The 23526-nt window shown below is 44.4% G+C and overlaps 2 protein-coding genes across 2 annotated transcripts in view; one reads left to right on the top strand and one right to left on the bottom strand.

The window, feature by feature from the left end:
* Positions 1-11895, top strand: part of bmp2k (BMP2 inducible kinase) — a 40647-nt gene extending 28752 nt beyond the window's left edge. Inside the window, exons 13-17 of the mRNA XM_030766331.1 lie at positions 1184-1306; positions 2578-2759; positions 3168-3325; positions 3793-3915; positions 10342-11895. Of these exons, the coding sequence (XP_030622191.1) occupies positions 1184-1306; positions 2578-2759; positions 3168-3325; positions 3793-3915; positions 10342-11738 (1983 nt within the window). The 3' untranslated portion in view covers positions 11739-11895. The remainder of the gene's footprint in view (positions 1-1183; positions 1307-2577; positions 2760-3167; positions 3326-3792; positions 3916-10341) is intronic.
* A 3529-nt stretch (positions 11896-15424) lies between these two features.
* Positions 15425-23317, bottom strand: paqr3a (progestin and adipoQ receptor family member IIIa). Its single transcript, XM_030786228.1, has 6 exons — positions 23103-23317; positions 22634-22796; positions 21101-21256; positions 16496-16693; positions 16076-16166; positions 15425-15570 (listed from the first exon to the last, which is right to left on the bottom strand). The coding sequence occupies exons 1-6, from the start codon at positions 23285-23287 to the stop codon at positions 15425-15427; spliced, it is 939 nt and encodes a 312-aa protein (XP_030642088.1). The 5' UTR covers positions 23288-23317.
* Positions 23318-23526: the final 209 nt, after the last annotated feature.

Here is a 23526-nt window from a genome sequence, read left to right as displayed (position 1 = left end):
CCCATTCTAGTTAATCTGAACCGCTGTGTTGCACAAAATGAAGATTCACCAGTTGTCTGGGGAATGCGCAGAAATGATGCAGTTTCACTGACCACATTCCTGAGTATCCTGTCAGTTCCCTGATCTTTCCTCTGTGCATTTAACTGGAAACTCCAGATAAACTCCATTTCTACTGCTCTCGTGTCCTGCAGGTTTAAAAAGCTAGAGAGATGAACAGGTTTTTGTTGTGACGCCAGGGCCTAAAAAGTTTAGCATAGTTTGACACCGCATGTTCAGAGCGCTGGTATGGCGTCTTTTGCATCACTTGAATTAATTATATCTTAGGAATGATCAGAGGTAGTAATGTGTGTTTTTTTTTCCAGTGCAGTTTTGTACCAATAGATGGCGCTGATGGCGAACTGCTGGTTAGTTATGCATTTTCTCATGATGGATCCGATGCCCGACATGGATGTTACCTCTGCAGATCTGTAGTAGTTTTCCCAATATTTCTAAAGCTGTATATTAATTGTGTTCATTTCAATATACATTTGTTTGATTGTCTTTCTTATGTATAAGCAGACAAAGCTAGCACTTTTTACGTGGACTTTTTTGCTTCACAGATGCGTGTGACGCTGACGGTTTGAGATCAGTTTTGCTTTAATTCCGAATGACTTGCCTTAAACTGCAGAGTCGTTAAGCTGTCGTCCCAAATCTTGTTTTTTACTCGCAGGTTTCTTAGCGTCAGTGCAGGGGATTCAGTCGGCGGTTCATTCTTTGCTCCAGCCAGGCGCTAACACGCTTGAATGAGCCAATTAAGGATTTGACGTTCAGTCGACAAGGTGGCCCGTCGGTGCTGGATTACAACAGAAACGGGCAGTAAATTTCTCCCAAGGACAGAGATTAACAATCACTGCTGTAAAAGAATCTAAGCTCTACACCTAAAGTGTGCAACTCAACCCCCCCCCCCCCCCCCCCAAAGCCCATAACTCCTGTTGGACTGCATTTGTTTTTGGTTTTTTTTTTACATCTACACATCTCTCCGTTGACCGAGGGACATTTACACAGTGAAAAGCGGCATGGTTACTCGGGACTGGGGCTGGAAACAACCCCCCCCCCCCCTTCCCCTCCCCCTCCCGTCCTCGCCCGTGATGGCTGTATATCTCACTCCTGTTGTTCTCTGTCTGTGTGTTATCTCTGTCGGCAGTATCAGCAGGCCATGCAGCAGACTCTCCAGATGCAGCAGCAGCAGCAGCAGCAGCAGCACATGCTCCACCCACACATGCTCATGCAGACCGTGTATCCTCAGCAGGCCCACTACGCCGCCATGGTGAGCGCCGCCACGGCAACGCGGCCCGGCGTGGCGGGAAACAGCACCTGTCCTCCTACGGCAGGCAGCCGCCACCTGGGAAAACACACGCGCGCGCACACACACACACACACACACACACAGACACACAAGCTGTTTTTATACTCTGTAAAGGTGCCTATATACATATATATATATATATATACATACACATATACATAGTACTGAATTTGCTTAGCAATCAGCCAAACAGCACAGCTGTAGCAGACAAAGCAGAAACCCAGTAGGATAGAGATTAAATTTTCTTGAAACTGCATCGAATTCGAGATCGAAGCTGGTTTTGCGTACTGGAATGGTGTTTCGTACCAGTCCAGAAACGAAGCTAAACCCGTCAAACCATCGGAAATGTCCTCAGAAATGTATTCCCTCTAACTCGGAGGTGTGGCACAACACTGACTTCCCCCCCAAATACACGCCGTTAAGGCGGGCGCAGTTTTTAGCTTGTTTTCCACCGAATGGTTACCATCTGTTTAATTTCAGATGCAATCTGCTCCATGAGAAGCCATCAGGGGGTTGAAAGGGGGTGAAATCGACCGATTCTCTGTGTTAAATTGTAACATATGAAGCAATTACACTGTAGGGAAATACAGGGACTGCCCCACCTCTCTCTGTGTGTCTCTCCGTCTCTCTCTCTCTCTCTCTCTGTCTCTCTCTCTCTCTCTCTCTGTCTCTCCTGCTCTCTTGAGTGTGTGTGTGTGTCTCTCTGTCTCTCTCTCTCTCTTTCTCCTCATGGTCAGTGTGTGTATTTAAATCTGCTACTAACCCTAAGGTAGAAGAGAAAGGGTTCATTAGCACAGGCGTCTGTTAAACTTGTCCGTCTCAGGGGAGACAGGTGTTTTTATCGGTGTTTGTATTGGATACTTGTGCTTATGAATAGATCTCTTTGAGAACAGTCATTGCCTCCATGTCCCCACAATGAGGGTGTTTTGTTTATGCGCACTGTCTCCACAAGTGTCAGTTGCCACACATTATTGACATATTCCCGAACTGCCCAAATTCCCACATTATCAGTGTGTGTTATTTCCCCCCCCCAGTCTCACCTTGTCCTAATGTCCCCACAAGACCAGTGTCTTGCATTGTCTGTAAACTCTCAAGTTGTCCCAGGGTTAATCCAGTCAGTGTGTGACAGTGCGTGTCCCCACAATACATGTGTGCATCAGTGTCCCCACATTGCATGTAAGTTGCATACCCAGGTCCCCACATTGAAACGTTGTGGCTTCCCCTCCTAACAGATGCAGCAGTATCAGCAGGCTTTTGTCCAGCAGCAGCAGCAGCAGCAGCAGTGTGGCCCCGCCCAGCAACTGCCCTATGTCACCTCCCCTGTCGAGTTTCACACTCCTCTGGGCTCTTATAACCCGGCTGTGCCGGGACACGCCGGACCTTCTCCCGTGGATCCTCCATACACTAACCCCAGGTAACCACGACAACCCAGCCATCCTACTGATTCTCAAACCACCTCATATCCTTAAGTACATTAGGGCTGCGTTCAGAGTCTGACAGACGGCAGAGGGGAAGTGGTTGACTTTAGACTTTTGTTTGTGACTGTAAGAATGGAGATTTGTTCCATTTCTTTTTCATTTTTGGTAATATTTCATTTGTCAGCAGAACAGATGCATTTGTGTATTAAACGAATGTATTTTGATTCCTTTCACTTTACTCTGTTGATGATAAAAGGAATTATTAGATTTATGTTCAGTGTGGTTCCCAGGATTTGCTGAAATATCCTAATTCAGGGCAGTGCCCAGCATTTCTTGATTCCTTGATGTGTTAGAATGCTAAAACAAGGCTGTACACTTCTCTCTCTCTCTCTCTCTCTCTCTAGTAGAAACACAGTATCCAGCGCTGAGGTGTTAAGTCCGCCGCCTCAGAATGTCAGTAATCCTCCGGATATGTCTGGCTGGAACCCGTTTGGTGAGGACAACTTCTCCAAACTGACGGAGGAGGAACTTCTGGACCGAGAGTTTGACCTTCTGAGAGCAAGCAAGTGTTAAGAGCTTCTCTCTCTCTCTCTCTCTCTCTTTTGTCTTTTCACTGTAGAGTCATCTTTTCAGTTAAGCCCTTATTTCCATCTAAATCTACTCTTTGACTGAGTTTCCTGTGGTGATACCTAGTTCCGCTCTGATGAACTGTAGATTATACTCAGCACAATTCAGATTTTTGTCAGTAATGCTTGTTTTCAGATGAAAGCAGCGTATTGTATTAGAGCATATTCACACAACACTGGACAATCTCTTTGAATGTGTTGAAATTTCAGCAGTCTGTTCATACTTTGGGTAGCATTTGCACATGCGGCCTTTGTGTCTGCTGTGTTGGTTTTTTGCACCTTTTTGTGAGTCAGTCAGTACTTCCCCGAATCTCCAGCAGAGGGCGTAAGAGTTCCGCAGCGTTGCCGTGGTAACACCCCCCCCCCCCCCTCTCTCTCGTCTCTGACTGCTTCGCTCTTACAGATAAGCCAGCGGAGAGGGCGACTAGCGCGGACGTGGGCGCGGACAGACAGCAGCCGGCCCTGCAGTCACCCCCCGAGGACCCGTTTGGTTCAGCTCCGTTCCTGGCCAACGCAGGCAAGTTTTAGAGATGGCTCTGCGAGGACCCAGCTGCACAGCTCCCTGTCTAGTCTCTCTGTGTGTGTGTGTGTGTGTGCTGCCACACCGCGCCCCCAACCCCACCCCCCACCCCCCTCCCCAAACCCACTTTAAGCTCCTTTTCCTCTCCTCACTGGAAGAACCATTCAGACAAAAACTGCTGCCATTGATATGTAACGCAAGCAGGGGAGGGGTGGGGGGGCAGGGGTGGCAGTGCCAAATCGCCACCATTCTGCAAAATTCAGAGACTCTGAGATAGACACACTCACAGATAACAACGCTTCTGCCACCAACAACCTGTCTTTGATAGGCCTGTAGAATGAGAGTGTGTAATTAACCGCTAACAGCTAACGGCTAGGACTCAATCTCAGTATGCATAGTACGTAATGAAGGTTTTTATCATAGGACCGTGTTGTTATAAGTTCAACAAGCATTTAAACTAGATCAGATTACTCGGCCTTGCAGGACAGCTGCTGTAGTGAAGTACTGATAAAACAAGCAATAGGTAGCGCAGTTGCCAGGTAACCAGTACGTACTCTGCTTCATTGGCCTTTTATATAGGTTCTTAAAATATGTAACAGTGCAGTGAGGTTATTGACAGATCAAAAGGAAAAATTGTAGGTTTTTTTTTTTTTTTCCTTCTTCTTCTTCTTTAATTTTTATTCTTTGCATTAAGAAGTCCTTTCTGCCGCTTGTTACTTTTTATGTTTGTGCGTCTCGCATGAAGCTGTGGGTTTCTTAGTGCCTACGCCGGTGTTTTTCCATTTTGGCGGCTTCTTTCTTTTCCCATCTTACACGTCCCTAATCTCGCTCTCTCTCTTTTTTGCTCTCTCTCGTGTCTTTTTATTGATCTATGCACTTTACGGTGATGGAACGAAATCTTTCACAACTACCATCTCCAACCAAGTGAACCTAACCAGTCAATCTTACTGTGAACACTTATCTTATGCATATACTGACATATACTCATAACTTTCATGTTTCGCCAAATAGGGATTGGTTTGTTCCTTTATGAAGGGCCAAAAACGACTATTCTCGCATACATGTAGTGACATGCGTGATGTGCGTGGATATGGGACTAGGGTTATTAGCTTGCCGACTGCTTTTATGTGAGAGGAAACACAAAATTTCTCTCAGTATCACTATCGACTAAATAATACTTTAAGACTGTGAAGACTAGAGATTGAATATGTGAAACGTTCACTTTTAATATGCGTTTATCGTCTTTTTAGCAAAGTAACATTTTCTTACAAGGAAATAAAAAGTGAAAAAAAAACAACAACAACAAAAAAAAAACACAAAATGCAGAATTCTCAGGCGGTTACAGAGGACAGCCCCTGTTATCTGTTGGACTTCAGCACACTATGTCTTCATCTCCTCTTGGCTTTTACGTTAACCATAAATAAAACCAGGGGCTGGCATGAGAGAAACAATCCGTAAATTCTTGATCAGCCCGATTTTTTTTTTTTTTTGCTCCCCTGTAAGACACGCTGCAGTTTAGTTCCAGTTCACCATTAGTTTCATATGTTCTCTCTCGTCGTTCACGCGAGTGCCGAACGCCAAGAAATCTCAGGTACTTTTTTTTTTTTTTTCCCCCTTCGTGGATCACACTTCTAGTGATTCCTCCAAATTCATATCGTTAACTCCTACTAAACATGCCATGTTTCTCTCAGAGTGTATCACTATTTCTGTCTAGGGTTAGTGTTGGCTTGGGTTCCTTCAGTTAACCTTACTGTTTTACTGTGAAGATATTGAGATGTTTTGAGTTGCCAGCTCGGGGGAGGGTCGGCCAGAACTTTGGTTAACTAGGAGATAATCAGAGGACTGTTGGACGTTTGAGAGAACTGGAAGTTGGACAGTCTTCCTTTTTTGTGTGTGTGTGTGTGTGTGTGTGTGCATGCGTTTTGTTTTGTTTTGTTTATTCGTTTAAACTTTGCCTTATTTTAACTTGTCGCGTCGTTACTTGCAAACGTGTGTTTTATTTTTTTAGTGCCGAGTTGTTCTGTCAATACTTGTGCCAAGAGAACACTGGGGTTTTTGGGGTAAAAATGAGGATCTTCCTATGAGATGTTATTGCCATGAACCACACACCACACACACACACACGTGTCTCATCTCATTCACGCGTCGCTCATCCATCAGTAACACCTCTCTCCACGCTAATTTTCCATCTCTCTTATTATCAGAAATGTGAACATATTTAAATATATATATATATATATACACTTGTGTGTATATATGGGAAAGGTTTACATATAGGCGTTTACATTTTTTTTTTTACTTAAGCGTTCTTTTGCCAAAGGTAAGTTAAGCATGATGTTTAGAGAATTCTCACTTCAGGATTCCTAAACTCGATCCACTCATTTTCAGTCACCCGGCCACCCTGAGTTCTGAAGTCGACACCTCTCAGAATAAACGTTTTGATTTGAAAGGTTTTTTGTTTTTTTTTGTCGTCGTAATTTTGTAAGACAGCCATTCTCAAAAACACATCTTGGTTCAGCGTGGTATTGGTGGAAAGATTGCCGAAACTCAGTTTGACAGTAGTTCTTAATGACGTTTACGCTAAATCGTTTGAGCCATATTTCTGCAGCGATAAAGCAGCATGCAGTCTGAGGTCACTTGAAGACCAGGCGTGCTGTGTTGTAGCTAAAATTGGTTGAGATCATTAGCTTTTTCTGGGTTTCAGGCTGGTTTTTTTTGTGTTGTTTTTTTTTATTTGAGATAGCGGACGCTAATGCTAACAGGTTTCACTTGCCTTTAATATCAGCCGAGTTTGATCCTTAGCTGTTTCGCGGCCAAGTCCATCTCAAAACTGCCTGTTCAGCAGCTTGGTACACACTTTTAATCGTCAGCTTCGGGCTGGATTCTAACAGTATTAAGTTTTAAGTCCTATCCATCAGTGCTTTCCCAGTCCTGATCATGGAAATCCAGAGATCAACAGGTTTTTTTTTTTTAATTTAATATGTCCCTGCTCTAACACACTGGCTTCAACTCATCAGCTAATCATCAAGCTCTTGACCAGCGGAAGCTGGCGGGTTGGAGCGAAAAATCTAGAACATTCAGGGCTGTGTGTCTTCATGGACAGGACTGGGAAACACAGCTTTCAGGTGCACGAGAGGGAACTCTTCATGATCATATTTCATAAACATTCTCCCACCTGTTTGGTTACTCTTCTTCTAGTAAACAGGATGTTTGCTTTTGGGTTTTTTGTTTTGTTTTTGGTTTTGGTTTTTTTGTTTGTTTGTTTGTTTGTTTGTTTGTTTGTTGAAGAGAGTTGTCTCATGCAACCGAAGGGATTTTTGTGCTTTAGGACTTAAGACTCAACAGTTGCAGTATCTTGCCCGTTAATGTTAATATATTTTATGTGCTTTTCTTCTGTAAATAGCAGTGTGTTTAAATGGATGTTAGAAATACACACGTCCATAAATCCACTGCCCTTTGACCTTGACTTTTGACCTCATTCATATTTATACGTTCAGCTCTTGTTTGCTTAAATTGTATAGCATACTCAGAAAAAAAAAATGTAAAAAAAAAAAAATGCCCTGTATAATATTGTAAACTGAATGTGTCTTTTTAAAATGTTTAACAATTAATAAAATATATTCAAAAGCTATTCACAATTTCGTCGATTTTGTTATAGGTTGTTGTTTGTAGGCAAAACAGCTGGTGAAATGCAGCGAGTTCCGGAGTTTTCCCTGCGTCTTCCCACCAATACAACACAGGCACAAGATGTTTTCATGTCACTGTTAGAATGGCTGTCTTACAAGTGTCCGTGCAGCAAGACTTAAACCTGGTGAAGAAATGTCTCGGCAGTCTGCAGCGTGGCGTCTTACATTCAAGACTCAATAAAGTGTTGACGTTTCCTTTTTTATTATAAAAAGAGACACTTATCATTCAGTTCAACATCTTTTGTTTCTCCGCTTCAGAGGACGTTTAATGAAACCAGACGGACTTCCACAGAGCCTCGAAAACGACATGATAATCGCAGCGAGTTTCAGATGGGCTTTTTAAAATGGGTAATAATCAAAACTAGTTTCAGACTTGGGCTTTTCACATTTACTTAACAAGAAATATGCAACATCAGCTAGTTTCAGCAGCGTGTCCCCAAAACATGAACATAGTGACATTTCAAAAGACTGCTCTCAGCACATCTGTGTCTGTCAGTGTCTGCCTGTCTGTCTGTCTGTCTGTCTGTCTCTCTCTCTTTCTCTTTCTCTTTCTCTTTCCCCCTCTCTCTGTGTGAGCTGATTGTTTCTATACCATTTTCATTTAAGAGAAAAAAGGACAGTTTATAAAGGAATAATGGATATCCATTAATCCATTAATAATGGCTAATGGAATATTATTATGTCATTTAAAAACTGTTAAACATTTAAATGTCAAAGTAAATAAACATCTAATACACACTTTGAAACTGCAGACGGTTTTGGTTTTACTTAAAAGGCATGGAAGTTTTTTTTTTTTCTTTTTTTTTTTTTAACAAACTGTGACGGGCACGTAAGTCAGAAATTGTTTTCATATGAAGTCGACGCAAAAAAAAAGGGGAAAAAAAAAAAAAAAAAAGAAAGACAACCAAAGTGAGCATCTGCTGTCATGAGTCAGACAGGACCTAACAAAGCGTAATCTGTTCAGCCAGACATGTGGCTCGTCACAAGGCAACGTCCGAGCCGGTTTGCTCTTCATTCAGCAGGACCTACCGCTGGACACATGCTCCAGCCGCGTAACTGGTTAACTGCATGTCACCTCCGCTTTACAAGGTCCGTCATCTAGTCTTAATCTCAAAAAAAAAAAAAAAAAAAAGGACATCGCGCAGTAATTTTACCCCTCCAGGTTTCAGTTTAATCTCATATGATTAAAGACATTGTGTGGTTTTGGCTTACTGCTCCCTGTCAGAGGGTAGGCCCTGATTGAAAACGTTGTAATCTAGGCTGCGCAGCTTAAACAGATGCTTGCTTACATGTCTTTTGACAAGCCCTGCCCTTTTCATCGAAAACTTCTTAGGAAGCCCTCCTCCTCCTCCTCCTCCTCCTCCTCCTCCTCCCGCCTTTTCCTGTCTGTCATTCCGGGGTTTTTTTGTTTTTTTTTCCCCGTTCTTCTTTTTTCTTCACTTTTTTTTTTTTTTTTTTTTTGTATGTAACACAGCACTTGGCAAATCCATGGTCTTGTTGTGCCAGTTTGGAGAGTTTATACATTAACAGATTTCCAGCTTTGCCTTCTCAGCATGGGGGGAAACTCATCTCTAAGCAAGAGTGAGAACTTCATCCATAGGAAACTGTAAAACAGTCTGCAGCTCTGTATAGCTTAAAAATACATTCGAAGTTTCCACATTTCGCTTATTCTTAGCCGCATTCCTGTCAACGGGCCACAGTGTCTGGTTGTTTGGTTTATCTCTTGTCTGGGGTTTGGTTTGTGAAAATTTTGAAGAAAAACATTTTGGTCAGATACACTGATATATCATCTACTGACGGGCAGAAGATTCAAAGCGTGTAATGTCACTCAAAATGAGATCCGCATAAGAACTTAGCTTCTAGTCTGCGGTCGCTGCTTCATGGAAATTTCTTGCACTTTCCCCACGGTGTCAGCGGGACTCGTCAGCGTTTCAGGCCTCGTGACACACAATAAGGTCAATTCAGGCGAGACGATAGCCCGAACAAGAGCAGCTTTCTCACCATATGCGTCTAGAGGTTCTCCATCTTCATGCCCTCAGTTTTTTAATACGCCATAAACTGTCATGAGCTTTCTTTTTTTTTCTTTCTTTCTTTCTTTTTTTTTTTTTTTTTTCCCCTCCATTGTCCTCAAAATGCCTTAAGTCACATTAAATATTTCCCCAGAGGGACAAAGAAATAGGACAGTTAAGAGAGAAATCCATTGTTGACAAAGGCTCACTATTTTCATATTTAAGAACTTAAAGGATCTGAGAAGCATAATTTTACAGCTCAGGACAAAGCGATAATCAGGTTTTCCAGTCTTAAGATACCGCCCCCCCGCCCTGACGTTCTCTGTCTTTTCACAGACGTTTCATTGTTCTGGTTAAACCCCTCACAGTATTAAAGCAAAGGCCATCTGTGTGCCTCACTTTTCTGTTTTTTTTTTAATGTGGATTTAAGGGGAAAATTATGACATTTAATCGGAAATATCACTCTCGCTAAACCGGAATAAGGCATTATGATGGTTTTAGGAATTTCTCTGGGAAAAAAAAAAAAAAAGAACAATGACATTGAAAAATGAAAACACGTTAATCGGACAATTTGTGAATCGCTCCCCCCAACTCCAGCCGCACTGCACCGCACCACACCCAACCCCACCCGCAGCCTACCAAGCCCTACATATATTATAGCCCCTAATATGAATAGTGTTGAGTGCTGAATACAGAATGTCTCTGTGGTTCTGACTGATGTGGTTTTGCTCATGCAGGGCCCTGCGTGCATCCCGTGGACCAACCACAGGAGGAGCATGGTAGTCCCGTGGTGCTGGCTGTGTTCGAAGAGGCCGTCCAGCCATCGGCCGAGGAAAAGGAGCCCACGAAAAAGACCAGTTCCTCCGACCCCGCGCCTCACAAAGCCGGCGACGAGTCCGAGAGCGACTTCGAGTCCGACCCGCCCTCCCCCAAGAGCAGCGAGGACGAGGAGCAGGAGGAGGACGAGGGGCTGAACAGCGAGCACGACGACACGGAGCCGGAGAACCTGGGCCAGAGACCGCTGCTCATGGATTCCGAGGAAGAAGGAGAAGAGGAAGAGGAAAAGCATAGTTCCGACTCCGACGACGACCAGAGAAAGGGGAAAGTGCGTACGGCCAGGCTGATGGGCCACAAAGCCGCCGCGGTTTCCAAGGCGCCCACCAAGAGCCAGCCCGGTTCTAACCTGATCACGCCCCCTCTGTCGCCCAGTTCTGACGAGCCCGTCGCCAGCGAGGTGGACGTCTTCGGGGCCGTGCCCTTTGTGGGCGGTGGGCAGCCGAAGCCGCCTCCCGAAAGCGCCGACGTTTTCACCAAGGCTCCCTTCCGGCAGGTGAGCCAGGAGAACACCATCGAGGAGATCGACGTGTTCACCAAAGCGCCCTTCAGCAGGAACCTCTCCAAGTCCAGCTGGAGCGGTGAAGGTCCGACGGGCCAAACGCCGCCCATTTCCCCCGACGCCGTGGACGTGTTTGGCTTCTCGCCTTTCCAGCCCGGCCACGCCGCGCCCTCTTCCCGGAGCCAGGAGGACATCTTCGGCCAGGCACCTTTCGAAGAGGAGCCCACCCCGCAGCAGCAGATACTGAAGCAACGCAACCTTCAGAAACTGTCCTCGCGACAGAGACGGACGAAGTCCGAGGCGTCGGGCGGAAACGGCAAACGTCACCACGGGACCCCGACGGGCGGCCGCAAGAGCAACAAGCCCAGCTACCGTACGCCGGAGCGCGTGCGAAGACACAAAAAGGTGGGCAGGAGGGACTCGCAGAGTAGCAACGAGTTCCTCAACGCCTCCGACTCCAAAGAGAACATTAGTATGGACGAGGTGATGGAAAAGAGCGTGGCCCTACCTTCGGAGGACGTTCTGCTGGACCCGTTCGGCGCCAAACCCTTCCACCCGCAAGACGGCGTCCGACACGGGCAGCACCAGAGCTTAGGGGACGCTAAGAGCGACCTCAACGCGGCCAATAGCAGACCCCGGGCCAGTTCCCTGCAGTTCCCTGCTTTCGCCGACGGGAACGTGATGGACGATTTTGGGGCGGTGCCGTTTACGGAACTGGTGGTCCACGGCAGCGCTCAGCAGAACCCACAGGTGGATCTGGATCCCTTTGGCGCTGCTCCCTTCCCATCGAAGCATTGAGTGTCTTTGTCTTCCCACAGTCTCACACGCACACACACACACACACACACACACACACACACAGAGCTATGATATGCAAAAATCAAAGCAGCCTTCCTGGAGCGTCCTTTATGGATGGCAGCTTGTTTTTGTTCAGATTGCAGCGTTTGGCCAAATTGGGGGGGGGGGGGGGGGGATGGGGGACTTCTGTGCCTGTGTTTTAATTCAAATCGAACTTTTATGCTTTTTAAGCTCTTTTTTTTTTTTTTTTTTTTTTTTTTAAAAAAAAAAAGAAAAACCTAACTGGACTTCAGAGTAACAGTTTTTCTCTCACCTCAACTCAAACCTGTGGTGTATGGGTGGTTTTAAAACGGTTTCGTACGTGTTACCTTTATCCCATACGTTTTAGCTGAGAGGCCTTTTATGCTGCATCAGAAAGAGTCTTTGGTGGGGGTCGGGGGTCGGGGGGGGGACTACAACGAGACTCTAGAGTTGTTGATCAAAAATTCAGAGGGTTTTATATATTTTTTTTTGTTTCTTTGTTTGTTTGTTTTTGTTTTGTTTTTGAGGACGTTGAACGAGATTCCAGATAATAAGATTCTGTTATGACCAAGAGCGCATTCTTTCATCTTATCAACGACTGTTTGAGATGTTTAAGTTCCTTCTGTGTAGATTGTGACTTCCTGCTTTTGATCTACCAATAGGAAAATAATAATGATAATAATAATAATAATAATGATGATAATAATGATGTTCACACCAGAAAGCCTTACCGTGGGTAAAAACTCCTGCCCTGCCTCAGAGTGCCTCGTTACCAATGCACAACTGGTTGTCTGTCTTCGGCGTCAGTGAAATCAGTTCAGAGTAGGCCTTCTCACCTCCGTAGACCTTTTTTTTCTATGCATATTTTTACATTCGCAAGTGCGTTCGATACATAGAAACATTATTATAGGTGCAGCAGTCTTTTGTTTTGTTTTTTTTTCTTTTCTTTTCTTTTTCCCTAAAGGCTTAAAACATTAAAAGGGATTTTACATGTTTTTTTTTGTTTTGTTTTTTTTTAAACAGAATTCCTTTTAGTTGATATCAGATACGAACTGTTAACATAGAGTATGTTAATTTTTAAAACGATGCTCTGATAACAAACGAATGTGTTTGTATTGATTTTGTTCTTTTATGCGTTTCCTGTTTGATTCGTTCGTGGTTGACCTTAGCCCACAGTTCACAATCTTTTTCTTTTTTTTTTTTAAATATCTGAATACTGAGGTGGACGTGAAGTGGATCTGAACGTGTTTGTTCGACCTGTAAATTACTACATTCACAGCTACATGCTTGAAAAGGGAACAAGAATTCACCTTAAAGATCCGTTCTCTAACTGAGGGTAGCTGCAAGTCAATGTATCGGACTTAGTCTAAAATGCCTTTAACAAGTTCCTCGAGTTTTTAGCTGTCGCCTGTGGAGTTTCTTAAAAGTTGTAGGAAACGGAGTTAATTGAACTGGAAATTAGGATTCAGATGGACCAGTAATATTTCAGAGCCAACGCATTGGGATTTTTGCCTGCAATTTACACATGGAACAAATCTGCAGTTGGCCACATCTTTTACTTCCTTTGTTTTGTTTTTTTAAACATTGCTATAGTTATTTTACTTTTTTTCCCTCTCCTTTTTCTCTACAATTTCTTTCTTTCTCTTTTTTTTTTTTGGTTATACTTGTCATGCTACACTGCTGTCTAACAAAGGCAATAAAAAGTTGGATTCTTTCCGGTGTCTCCTGGCTTTTATTGTCTTTCGGTACCAGCGGATCTTGGTTCCAGAACAAATTCCCGTTTTTCAGCTTTTGCCAACGCTCAATTCCCTTTTGAATGATTTACACGGTCAAAAAAAAGACAAAAGACAAAATTAGTTGTTTTTTTTTTTTCCTTTCATTGTGTTTCATCAATTTCAAATTTATTTCCAGTTAGTTAAGTAATAAAAGTCAGTATACAAAAAGTTTAAGAAAATTAGACAGCAGCGAACTTAAAAACCTCTCAAAAAACGAAGTCACAAACACATTTCACACTGAAAGGACATGTGGATTGTAACATTAAATCAAATGAAATTTCCCTCTGGGTAATGGTGAAATAAATATTGCAATCTGACATCAATACTGAAAATAAATTAAAACAGTAATATGATCTACACACATTACAGATTTAATATTGTTTAAAAAAGAAAAAGCGACAGACATAACGTGGTTTTTGACGCGAACATCAACACTGCTGGAGAATGTGAAAGTGAGACTACATATGGTTTACATGTCTAGAGAGATGACGCTCCTTTATAAAGTAAGGCAAACAACAACATACACTTAATCCAAAAAAAAAAAAAAGTATCATTTAAATCACCTTTTGTCCTGCAGCCTGTCAAACCTTTAGCATCAGTCACAACAGAAGGATACAAGCGCGACTATTCCCCACGTATGGGATAGAATTTATGCAAAAGACGTATCGAAGGCTCGCCCAAATTTCTCACAGGGAAATCCAAACCGCTGCGCAAATGAAAATGATTTTCATGATAAAAAGTGATTGATTTACAACAAATTAAATAAACCGTTTTACATGACCAGATGAAAATGAACGACTGAAACGCATTTTTCCGTCACAATACCTTAATTATGAGAACTTGATACTCACTCTAAACTCAACACTTAGTTTACTGCAATACTGTGCTTTATATTCAAAAAATCAAACCAACAACACCAACAAAAAAACAAAACAAAAACAAAACAAAAAGCATAGGACTTGTTGAAATACTGATATTTAAAATATCCAGGAAAATCAGCACGTTTGTCTAAACCTTAGAAAAACTTTCAGAAGTCAAATCTTTGGTTTTCACTACTACGACTACAAAAGAATTGCTTTTAACATTAAATTCGAAGTCTGTCGCCAACACAAATTTATAACCGTGTACGTGATCCCAAACACATTTGTAACATGACGGTGTTTACTGGCTTTTCCTAATCAAGGAACTGAGATTAACTGTAGTATTAATGACTTAATGCTGCAAAACGGGTGTGAAACACAATGAAACAGCTCGACTGATAAAACACACGACTCGATTCTACCACTGATACCATTTTCTAAAAACGTCTTTTAAAGGCAAAAGTGAAATCTGAAACCGAATCATCTTTGTTGTTTTATATTCAAAAGCACATCATTTCCTGGGTCATTTTAACAGCGCTGAGCAACAGACCTAGTTCTGCTACTTTTCCTTCAGTGACATCTGTATGTTTTCAAGCCTTTGTGGTTCTTTAAAAAAAACCAAAAACAAACAAACAAACAAAAAAAAAAAAACACAGTTAGTGGCCCTACACTGGTTCTTAGCCCTAACCCTCTGTACTAGCTAGGCACTTTTAGTGACATTAATTACAATTGAAAGAGATGTCAGAAAATGACAGGGAAGGAGAATAATCTTCATGCTGTACATAATGTCCACAGATATGGGTAATGAGTCTAAAAAAAACCAAAACAATAAATAAAACAGCTCCCAGTCACACAGCATATACAGTCACTCGCTGTGGTGACCACCTGGGGAAAAAATCAGAGACGTCTGAGGAAAAGAGAGTACAAAACAGACGTCCTTTTCGTGAGCACTGGGAGCTTAGCATAGTGCAGTAATGAAGCTGTCTGAAGGTCTCTTGGCTCCTGGTTCCTCGGGGGGGGGGGGGGGGGTTTAGGAGTGCTGCTGGGGATTGTCTGGACAGGGGTGGCTGTGTCTGTGATTCGTGATGTCCAGTACTGACTGGTGCCACCAGTAAAACATTAACACGACAAGAAGGTGCCAGACCTGGTGGCTGGATCCTACGTAATTCAACTGACCTGTGGAAGGAAACACAGTAGAGCGCTTGTTACGCCTGTCTTACGCTTCCTCGGGTCTCTCCTCGAAAAAAACCTTTAAATGACTCGACTGCTCACCCTGCAGTTCAGTTTGACCACAAAGATTAAATGCCCATGTTACTTTTTAGCCTCTAATAAAACACATACAGCAACAAACTGCTGTGAAAACAACTGATTTCTAATCATCATTGTGGCAAAAATTGAAGACTATAGTCTTAGTCTAGGCCAGTGTTTTATTCTCAAGTCTTCCTGTGCTGCATGTATTTGAATTAGTCCCGCCCTTGCACAGCTGACTCAGCCAATCAGCTCATTGCCAAACAGTGGGTCATTAGAACCAGGTGTGTTAGGTCAGCAATGGTACAGAAAACATGCAGGGTATAGAATCCTTGTGGACTCGGCTGAGAAAGTCTGTCATGACCTTTCTCAATAACAGCAACAGAAAGCTGTCTATATATCTATCTATCTATCTAAAAGAAGGGGACCTTACCTGGAAAGTAGCGTTCTGGTACTTTAGATATATAGAAGACAAAGGCAGCTGCAGCGATGACATACATGATCAGTATGCGGGGAAGGAAAACCTATTAAAAACAACACACACACACAACACAGTCCTTAATCAACCACAGGACTCAAGGCTTACGTCCAGGCATGCTCGCTTCACTCAAACACAAGACTGTAAATGACAACGCTAGCAAACACGCTAACAAACGTTACTCTGCCGTGGCGAGACAGTCCCAAAACAGACGGTCCACGGTAAACGCCGACGCTGAGGACGAACCGTAAGAACTTTAGGTTCAACGTGCTCATCAGACACAAAGAGATGAGCGTTCCTCCTCAGGAACAGGTAAGTCACGCCCATCTGCGTCTAACGACCAATCGGAAGAGCCCCCGCCCGGGCAGGCGTTACCTGGACGATGGCTGAGCCGAGTCCTCCGTTGAGCCAGACCCAGTGCAGGGTGGGGATGAGGCCGTAGCCGGCCACGACGCAGAAGATGATGGAGCGAATCCTCCACCATTTTTTGGTGAGGTACAGGGGGTGGATCTGGGCGAAGAAGACGGCCAGCGTCAGGGCCAGGACGGTGACGAGGTAGACCTGTCGCCAGTACTGTAGAGACACGAGAACCAGGAGGAAGATCAGTGAAAGCTGTGTTTACATACGGCCCAGTCCCTCTGTGTGTGTGGAGAGCACGGTCATGTCTGGGAACCATGAGAAGAAGCCGCTGCCGTTACATTAAGAAACAAAATTACATATTTAAAAAAAATAAATAAATAAACAAAACAAACAAACAAACAAACAAAAAAACCCTGATAACTGTGAGAGAAACGTAAAGAGAAGAATGAGATTGAGAGTGATATAAATACTTTTTGTGTCCACTCCGTACGCACGAAACCGAAACATATTTGAACGGTTCACAATTAATTACTGAATTAAATTCCACTCCGTGGCCTGAACCGACACCGAGATGACCCCCACAAAATATATCTAATTAAATCAACAAACGAATCTATCCACACACAAATAAGTCATTACTGAGGAAGGAAGGGAGGGAGGGAGGGGGGGGGGCGAACTGTAGTGTAAATAAATGTCTCCGAACGCAGGACGGAGTATCCGAGAGAGGGAGAAAGAGAGAGAAAAGAGACACTCTCTCTCTCTCGCTCTCTCACTCTCTCTCTGTCTCTCTCTTGTGGGACTTGGCCGATTGAGTAGTCACCCAAAAGCAAAGCTAAACACTTGGCAGTGCGAGCGGAGATGGCTCACCCATGTGTGAATGTCATATGGTGGAGAACAGAGTGGCGGATCGGTCCACGAACGCGGCCATCTGGTTTGGGCAGGAGCAGATTTCAGCCGCGTTCTAGGGCACAATACGCGAGCGGTTCCAATATGTGGGGGAGCTGTGCGGTTGTGCCACGGCCAAACGCCGGGCCGCACCGCAAAGAGCAAGTGGGAGTTGGGGACAGGAACGAGCAGCTTGCTCGTCGAGTCCCAGATCCAAGTTTTTTTTCGTTTTTTTCGGTTTTTTTTTTTTTTTACAGAAACTGTGCTGAAATCTCTCCTCTCGTGTTTTTTTTTTTTTTTTTTTAGTTTCCCCGAGACAAAGAGGCGCCTATTTACAGGCCAAATAGTAATGTTCTCGTTTTCGTTTGAACAGAGGCTTCATCTCACTTGATGAAGTCCGCAGAGAGCTGTTAGGCAGGGAAACGGCCAAATAAATCATGAAACAAGAACATTTCTAAATATGTGCATATTAATAATGATAATAATAATAAAAAAAGAGGATTGTCGAGAAAATATCATTAAAACGGCATTTTCCTGTATGTGTACTAGCATAATGATGGAATGAACATGCGTGATATAAGTAATTAATTAACGATCGTTAGGAGACAATGAAGATTATTCAATGGTAAAGGAAAAAAAAACACACATAAAAGAACAGTTTAATGGGGTAAAGTGTTTTAAAGAGCCAGGGGCATGTTCTGAACCCTGCGTCAGCTCTGACAGGTAAGATATTCCCAAAACAAAAGCAGGCCAGCCATCTGCCGTGTGACAGCACTGTGGGACCATCGCTCCTCAGGCCGGTCTATTCATCTCACCCTGTCTGCACAGCCGCCGCGCGTTCAGTCGACCCCGCACACACACACGCACGCACGCACGCACACACAAACACACACACGCACGCACGCACGCACGCACACACTCAGGCACGCGCACACACACACAAACACACGCACGCACACACACACAAACACACGCACGCACACACACACAAACACACGCACGCACACACACACACGCACACACACAAACACACGCACACACACACACACACGCACGCACACACACAAACACACGCACGCACACACACAAACACACGCACGCACACACACGCACACGCACGCACACACAAACACACGCACGCACAAACACACGCACGCACAAACACACGCACAAACGCACGCACGCACGCACACACAAACACACGCACGCACACACACAAACACACGCACGCACACACACACGCACACGCACGCACACACACGCACACGCACGCACACACAAACACACGCACGCACAAACACACGCACGCACAAACACACGCACAAACGCACGCACGCACGCACACACAAACACACGCACGCACACACATGCATGCACGCACATGCGCGCACACAAACACACGCACGCACGCGCACACAAACACACGCACGCGCACACACACACGCACGCGCACACACATACACACGCACACACACACGCACGCACGCGCACACAAACACACGCACGCACGCGCACACAAACACACGCACGCACGCGCACACACACACGCACGCACGCGCACACACACACGCACGCACACACACACGCACGCACACACACGCACGCACACAAACGCACGCACGCACACACACACGCACACAAACACACGCACGCACACACACGCACGCACGCACGCACGCGCACGCACACAAACACACGCACGCACACAAACACACACACACGCACACACACGCACACACGCACACACACACACACACGCACACGCACGCACACAAACACACGCACGCACACAAACACACGCACGCACACAAACACACGCACGCACACAAACACACGCACGCACACACACACATACATACACATAGACACACACACACACACACCCATGCACGCACGCACACACGCACACAGATACACATACATGCACACATACACAGACACACACACACGCACACATACACACACACAGACAAGTACACACACACACAGCCAGGAAACAAGAAAGTAAAGCATGGTACGCAGCCAGAGCAGAGTGCAGTGTGTAATTTAAATGGTACGCAGCCAGAGCAGACTGCAGTGTGTAATTTAAATGGTACGCAGCCAGAGCAGACTGCAGTGTGTAATTTAAATGGTATGCAGCCAGAGCAGACTGCAGTGGGTAATTTAAATGGTATGCAGCCAGAGCAGACTGCAGTGGGTAATTTAAATGGTATGCAGCCAGACGAGACTGCAGTGTGTGATTTAAATGGTATGCAGTCAGAGTAGACTGCAGTGGGTAATTTAAATGGTATGCAGCCAGAGCAGAGTGCAGTGTGTAATTTAAATGGTATGCAGCCAGAGCAGACTGCAGTGGGTAATTTAAATGGTATGCAGCCAGACGAGACTGCAGTGTGTAATTTAAATGGTACGCAGCCAGAGCAGAGTGCAGTGTGTAATTTAAATGGTATGCAGCCAGAGCAGACTGCAGTGGGTAATTTAAATGGTATGCAGCCAGACGAGACTGCAGTGTGTAATTTAAATGGTACGCAGCCAGAGCAGACTGCAGTGGGTAATTTAAATGGTATGCAGCCAGAGCAGACTGCAGTGGGTAATTTAAATGGTATGCAGCCAGAGCAGACTGCAGTGGGTAATTTAAATGGTATGCAGCCAGAGCAGACTGCAGTGGGTAATTTAAATGGTATGCAGCCAGAGCAGACTGCAGTGGGTAATTTAAATGGTATGCAGCCAGAGCAGACTGCAGTGGGTAATTTAAATGGTATGCAGCCAGAGCAGACTGCAGTGGGTAATTTAAATGGTATGCAGCCAGACGAGACTGCAGTGGGTAATTTAAATGGTATGCAGCCAGAGCAGACTGCAGTGTGTAATTTAAATGGTATGCAGCCAGAGCAGACTGCAGTGTGTAATTTAAATGGTACGCAGCCAGAGCAGACTGCAGTGTGTAATTTAAATGGTACGCAGCCAGAGCAGAGTGCAGTGGGTAATTTAAATGGTATGCAGCCAGAGCAGACTGCAGTGGGTAATTTAAATGGTATGCAGCCAGAGCAGACTGCAGTGTGTAATTTAAATGGTACGCAGCCAGAGCAGACTGCAGTGTGTAATTTAAATGGTACGCAGCCAGAGCAGAGTGCAGTGGGTAATTTAAATGGTATGCAGCCAGAGCAGACTGCAGTGGGTAATTTAAATGGTACGCAGCCAGAGCAGACTGCAGTGTGTAATTTAAATGGTACGCAGCCAGAGCAGACTGCAGTGTGTAATTTAAATGGTATGCAGCCAGAGCAGAGTGCAGTGTGTAATTTAAATGGTACGCAGCCAGAGCAGAGTGCAGTGTGTAATTTAAATGGTACGCAGCCAGAGCAGACTGCAGTGTGTAATTTAAATGGTATGCAGCCAGAGCAGAGTGCAGTGTGTAATTTAAATGGTATGCAGCCAGAGCAGACTGCAGTGTGTAATTTAAATGGTATGCAGCCAGAGCAGACTGCAGTGTGTAATTTAAATGGTATGCAGCCAGAGCAGACTGCAGTGTGTAATTTAAATGGTATGCAGCCAGAGCAGACTGCAGTGTGTAATTTAAATGGTATGCAGCCAGAGCAGACTGCAGTGGGTAATTTAAATGGTACGCAGCCAGAGCAGACTGCAGTGTGTAATTTAAATGGTACGCAGCCAGAGCAGACTGCAGTGTGAGTTCTGATTCTCCTGGGCCGTGTGAAGGAAGGACAGAGGCATGGTGACACGTACGTTATTGCAGTAGAAGGCGTAGAAAACCCCTGGTACGTAACAGCCCAGAATGCCCACGGAGATGCCAGCGTAGTCCAGTGCCACCCAGCGGCGACTGGTCTTCTCAGAGCGATGACAGCAGAACAGGTGATAACCCACTGAACACAGCATACACACCTGAACACAGAGTAACAGATAATCAAACACACGTCTGAACAGGGTAACAGGCCACAGACACACGCGCACACACACACATGCACAAACACGCATGTGTGCATACACACACCTGAGCACAGAGTAACATGACGCGCACACACAGCATACACACCGGAAGATAGGGCAAAAGGTCAAATACATAAAAACACACACACAAACCTGCACAGAGTAACAAGTCAGATACATACACACGGACAGTATATACACCTGTACGTAGAGTAACAGGTCACTCTCACTCACTCACTCACTCACACACACACACACACTCACTCACTCAGCAAACGCACCTCAATACACTCACACACACTCACTGACAAAGCTGGTTTATGAATATAAATCACACTACATTATCAGTGTATCAGAGTGACTGCGTGAGTGACTGAGTGATTTTTAAGCAACTCCTAAAAGACATTATTCTATTTCTTGTCTAATTACATTTTAGTGTATTTTCCTTGACTTGCTGATCCTTTTGCCTGTGTGTGCAGGTAAATAATATTGTACAAAAATGATATTTCACTTATGTGGAGCAGTATAATTATGTGTGTGCACACACGGTACTGCATTGATTATTTCTGGAAGTGTAATCGAGAGCTTCTCAAATGCCTTGATTTAACCCCTGGAATGGATCGCATTAACAGTCAAGACACACCAAGCAGGCTTCCCAAACGCAGACAGCCAGAGAGTGTGGAAGCATGCCGAATTCTGGCACACAGATAATTAGCTTATCCTTTTTAATTACGGGATATTGGAAATTTCTCAAAATGATTTCTTCTTTTTTTTTTTTTATGCATTGGTAATAAGATATGTGAGTGAAATCGATGCTTCAGTTCATTAAGCTTGAGATCTCAGCCAAAGGATACTCTTATCTACAATACCAATCCAGCCATGTCACACTGCTATGGTCAAGATGACCATAGATCCCCCGGTTACACCGCATGACTTTACTTGGAAACATCCTAAATGTAACCGCAGGTGATAAAATGAAAGTCTGTATTTTATACTCTCAGACATGCTGCACATGTGAAGATTAAATATTCAGTTTACCGATTGGACAGAGAGGCCCGTCGGATTCTGTTTAGAAGAACTTTTTTTGCCGAAAACGTTCATGCTTTTATAAAATGTTCGTACTTTTCTGGCAGTTTTTCCTCATCTTTCTTTGTGTGTGTGTGTGCGTGTGTGAGTGAGTGAGTGAGATTAATTGGTACCATGAAATCACTGCAGCATTGTCTACTAAGTCACACATGTATATGCATGCATACACAAACAAAAGCCCTCACACACACACACACACACAGGGAGAATGCAGAAATAGCTGTCAAAACCTGTCCGAACACACACCTGGAAACAGAAGAGCCCTATACAGTAGATGACGTAGTCCTCCCTGGATGCCCCCACAGTAGGAAGCACGGAGGCCATGTCGTACACACCCAGGGAGAAGAAGAGGACAAATCCCAGCAGGTGACTCCAAATATTCACCGTCTCATTGGACAGGATAAACAGGCTGGACAAGAGATACCAAAGCACCATCATTATCGATTCTGACTACTGCGCTGCCTCAGTAACGTTCACAGACTGTGTGTTCTACGTACAGAAAATACGGTATACATTTTCCTACAGGAATCACATAAAACGGCGCTTCACAGCCACAACCATGTGACTACGTCATGGTTTTGCGTCGCTACAGACCTAATTATGACCACTGTTAGCGAAACAAGTGATGAAGTTAAACTAGAAATAAAACAAGACGTCACTGTACTACACTCAAAACATGATACATGGAGAAACACAGAGGAAGAGTGACACATACCTTTTAAGACATAGTCGGGAAGGGAGATAGGCTCTGTAGCCGTCGGTAATGTATGGGTTTTCCCTTAAGAACACTGGGATTTGCTCGTACGTGTACAGACGGATTCCTCTTGGTACAAGCACCGGCCAGTACTGATAACTTCCCAATTCTATGTACTGGGCGTTTTTTAACTGTTTCTGAGGCATTGCGGGTCTTGTGGTGTCTACTCGCAGAAGCACATCAAGAACACATGCGAGTGCTGGTGAAGAAACACAAGCAAGGTGTATCAAGACAAAATACGGGTTATCTAACAAACAGTACCAATGAACACGGGTAACTAATGCCAACATCTGAAAACCTACTCACGGCGAGATTAAACTGTGGAAATCTGTCAGACTGTCATCTAATCCTCAGTTGTGAGTACAGTTAAGAAGTTGAATCCACC

Source organism: Chanos chanos, chromosome 1 (genome assembly GCF_902362185.1).
Source record: "Chanos chanos chromosome 1, fChaCha1.1, whole genome shotgun sequence".
NCBI classification, from domain to species: Eukaryota; Metazoa; Chordata; class Actinopteri; order Gonorynchiformes; family Chanidae; genus Chanos; species Chanos chanos.
Note: the sequence above shows the minus strand (reverse complement) of the source record. Positions and strands in the feature narration are given on the sequence as shown.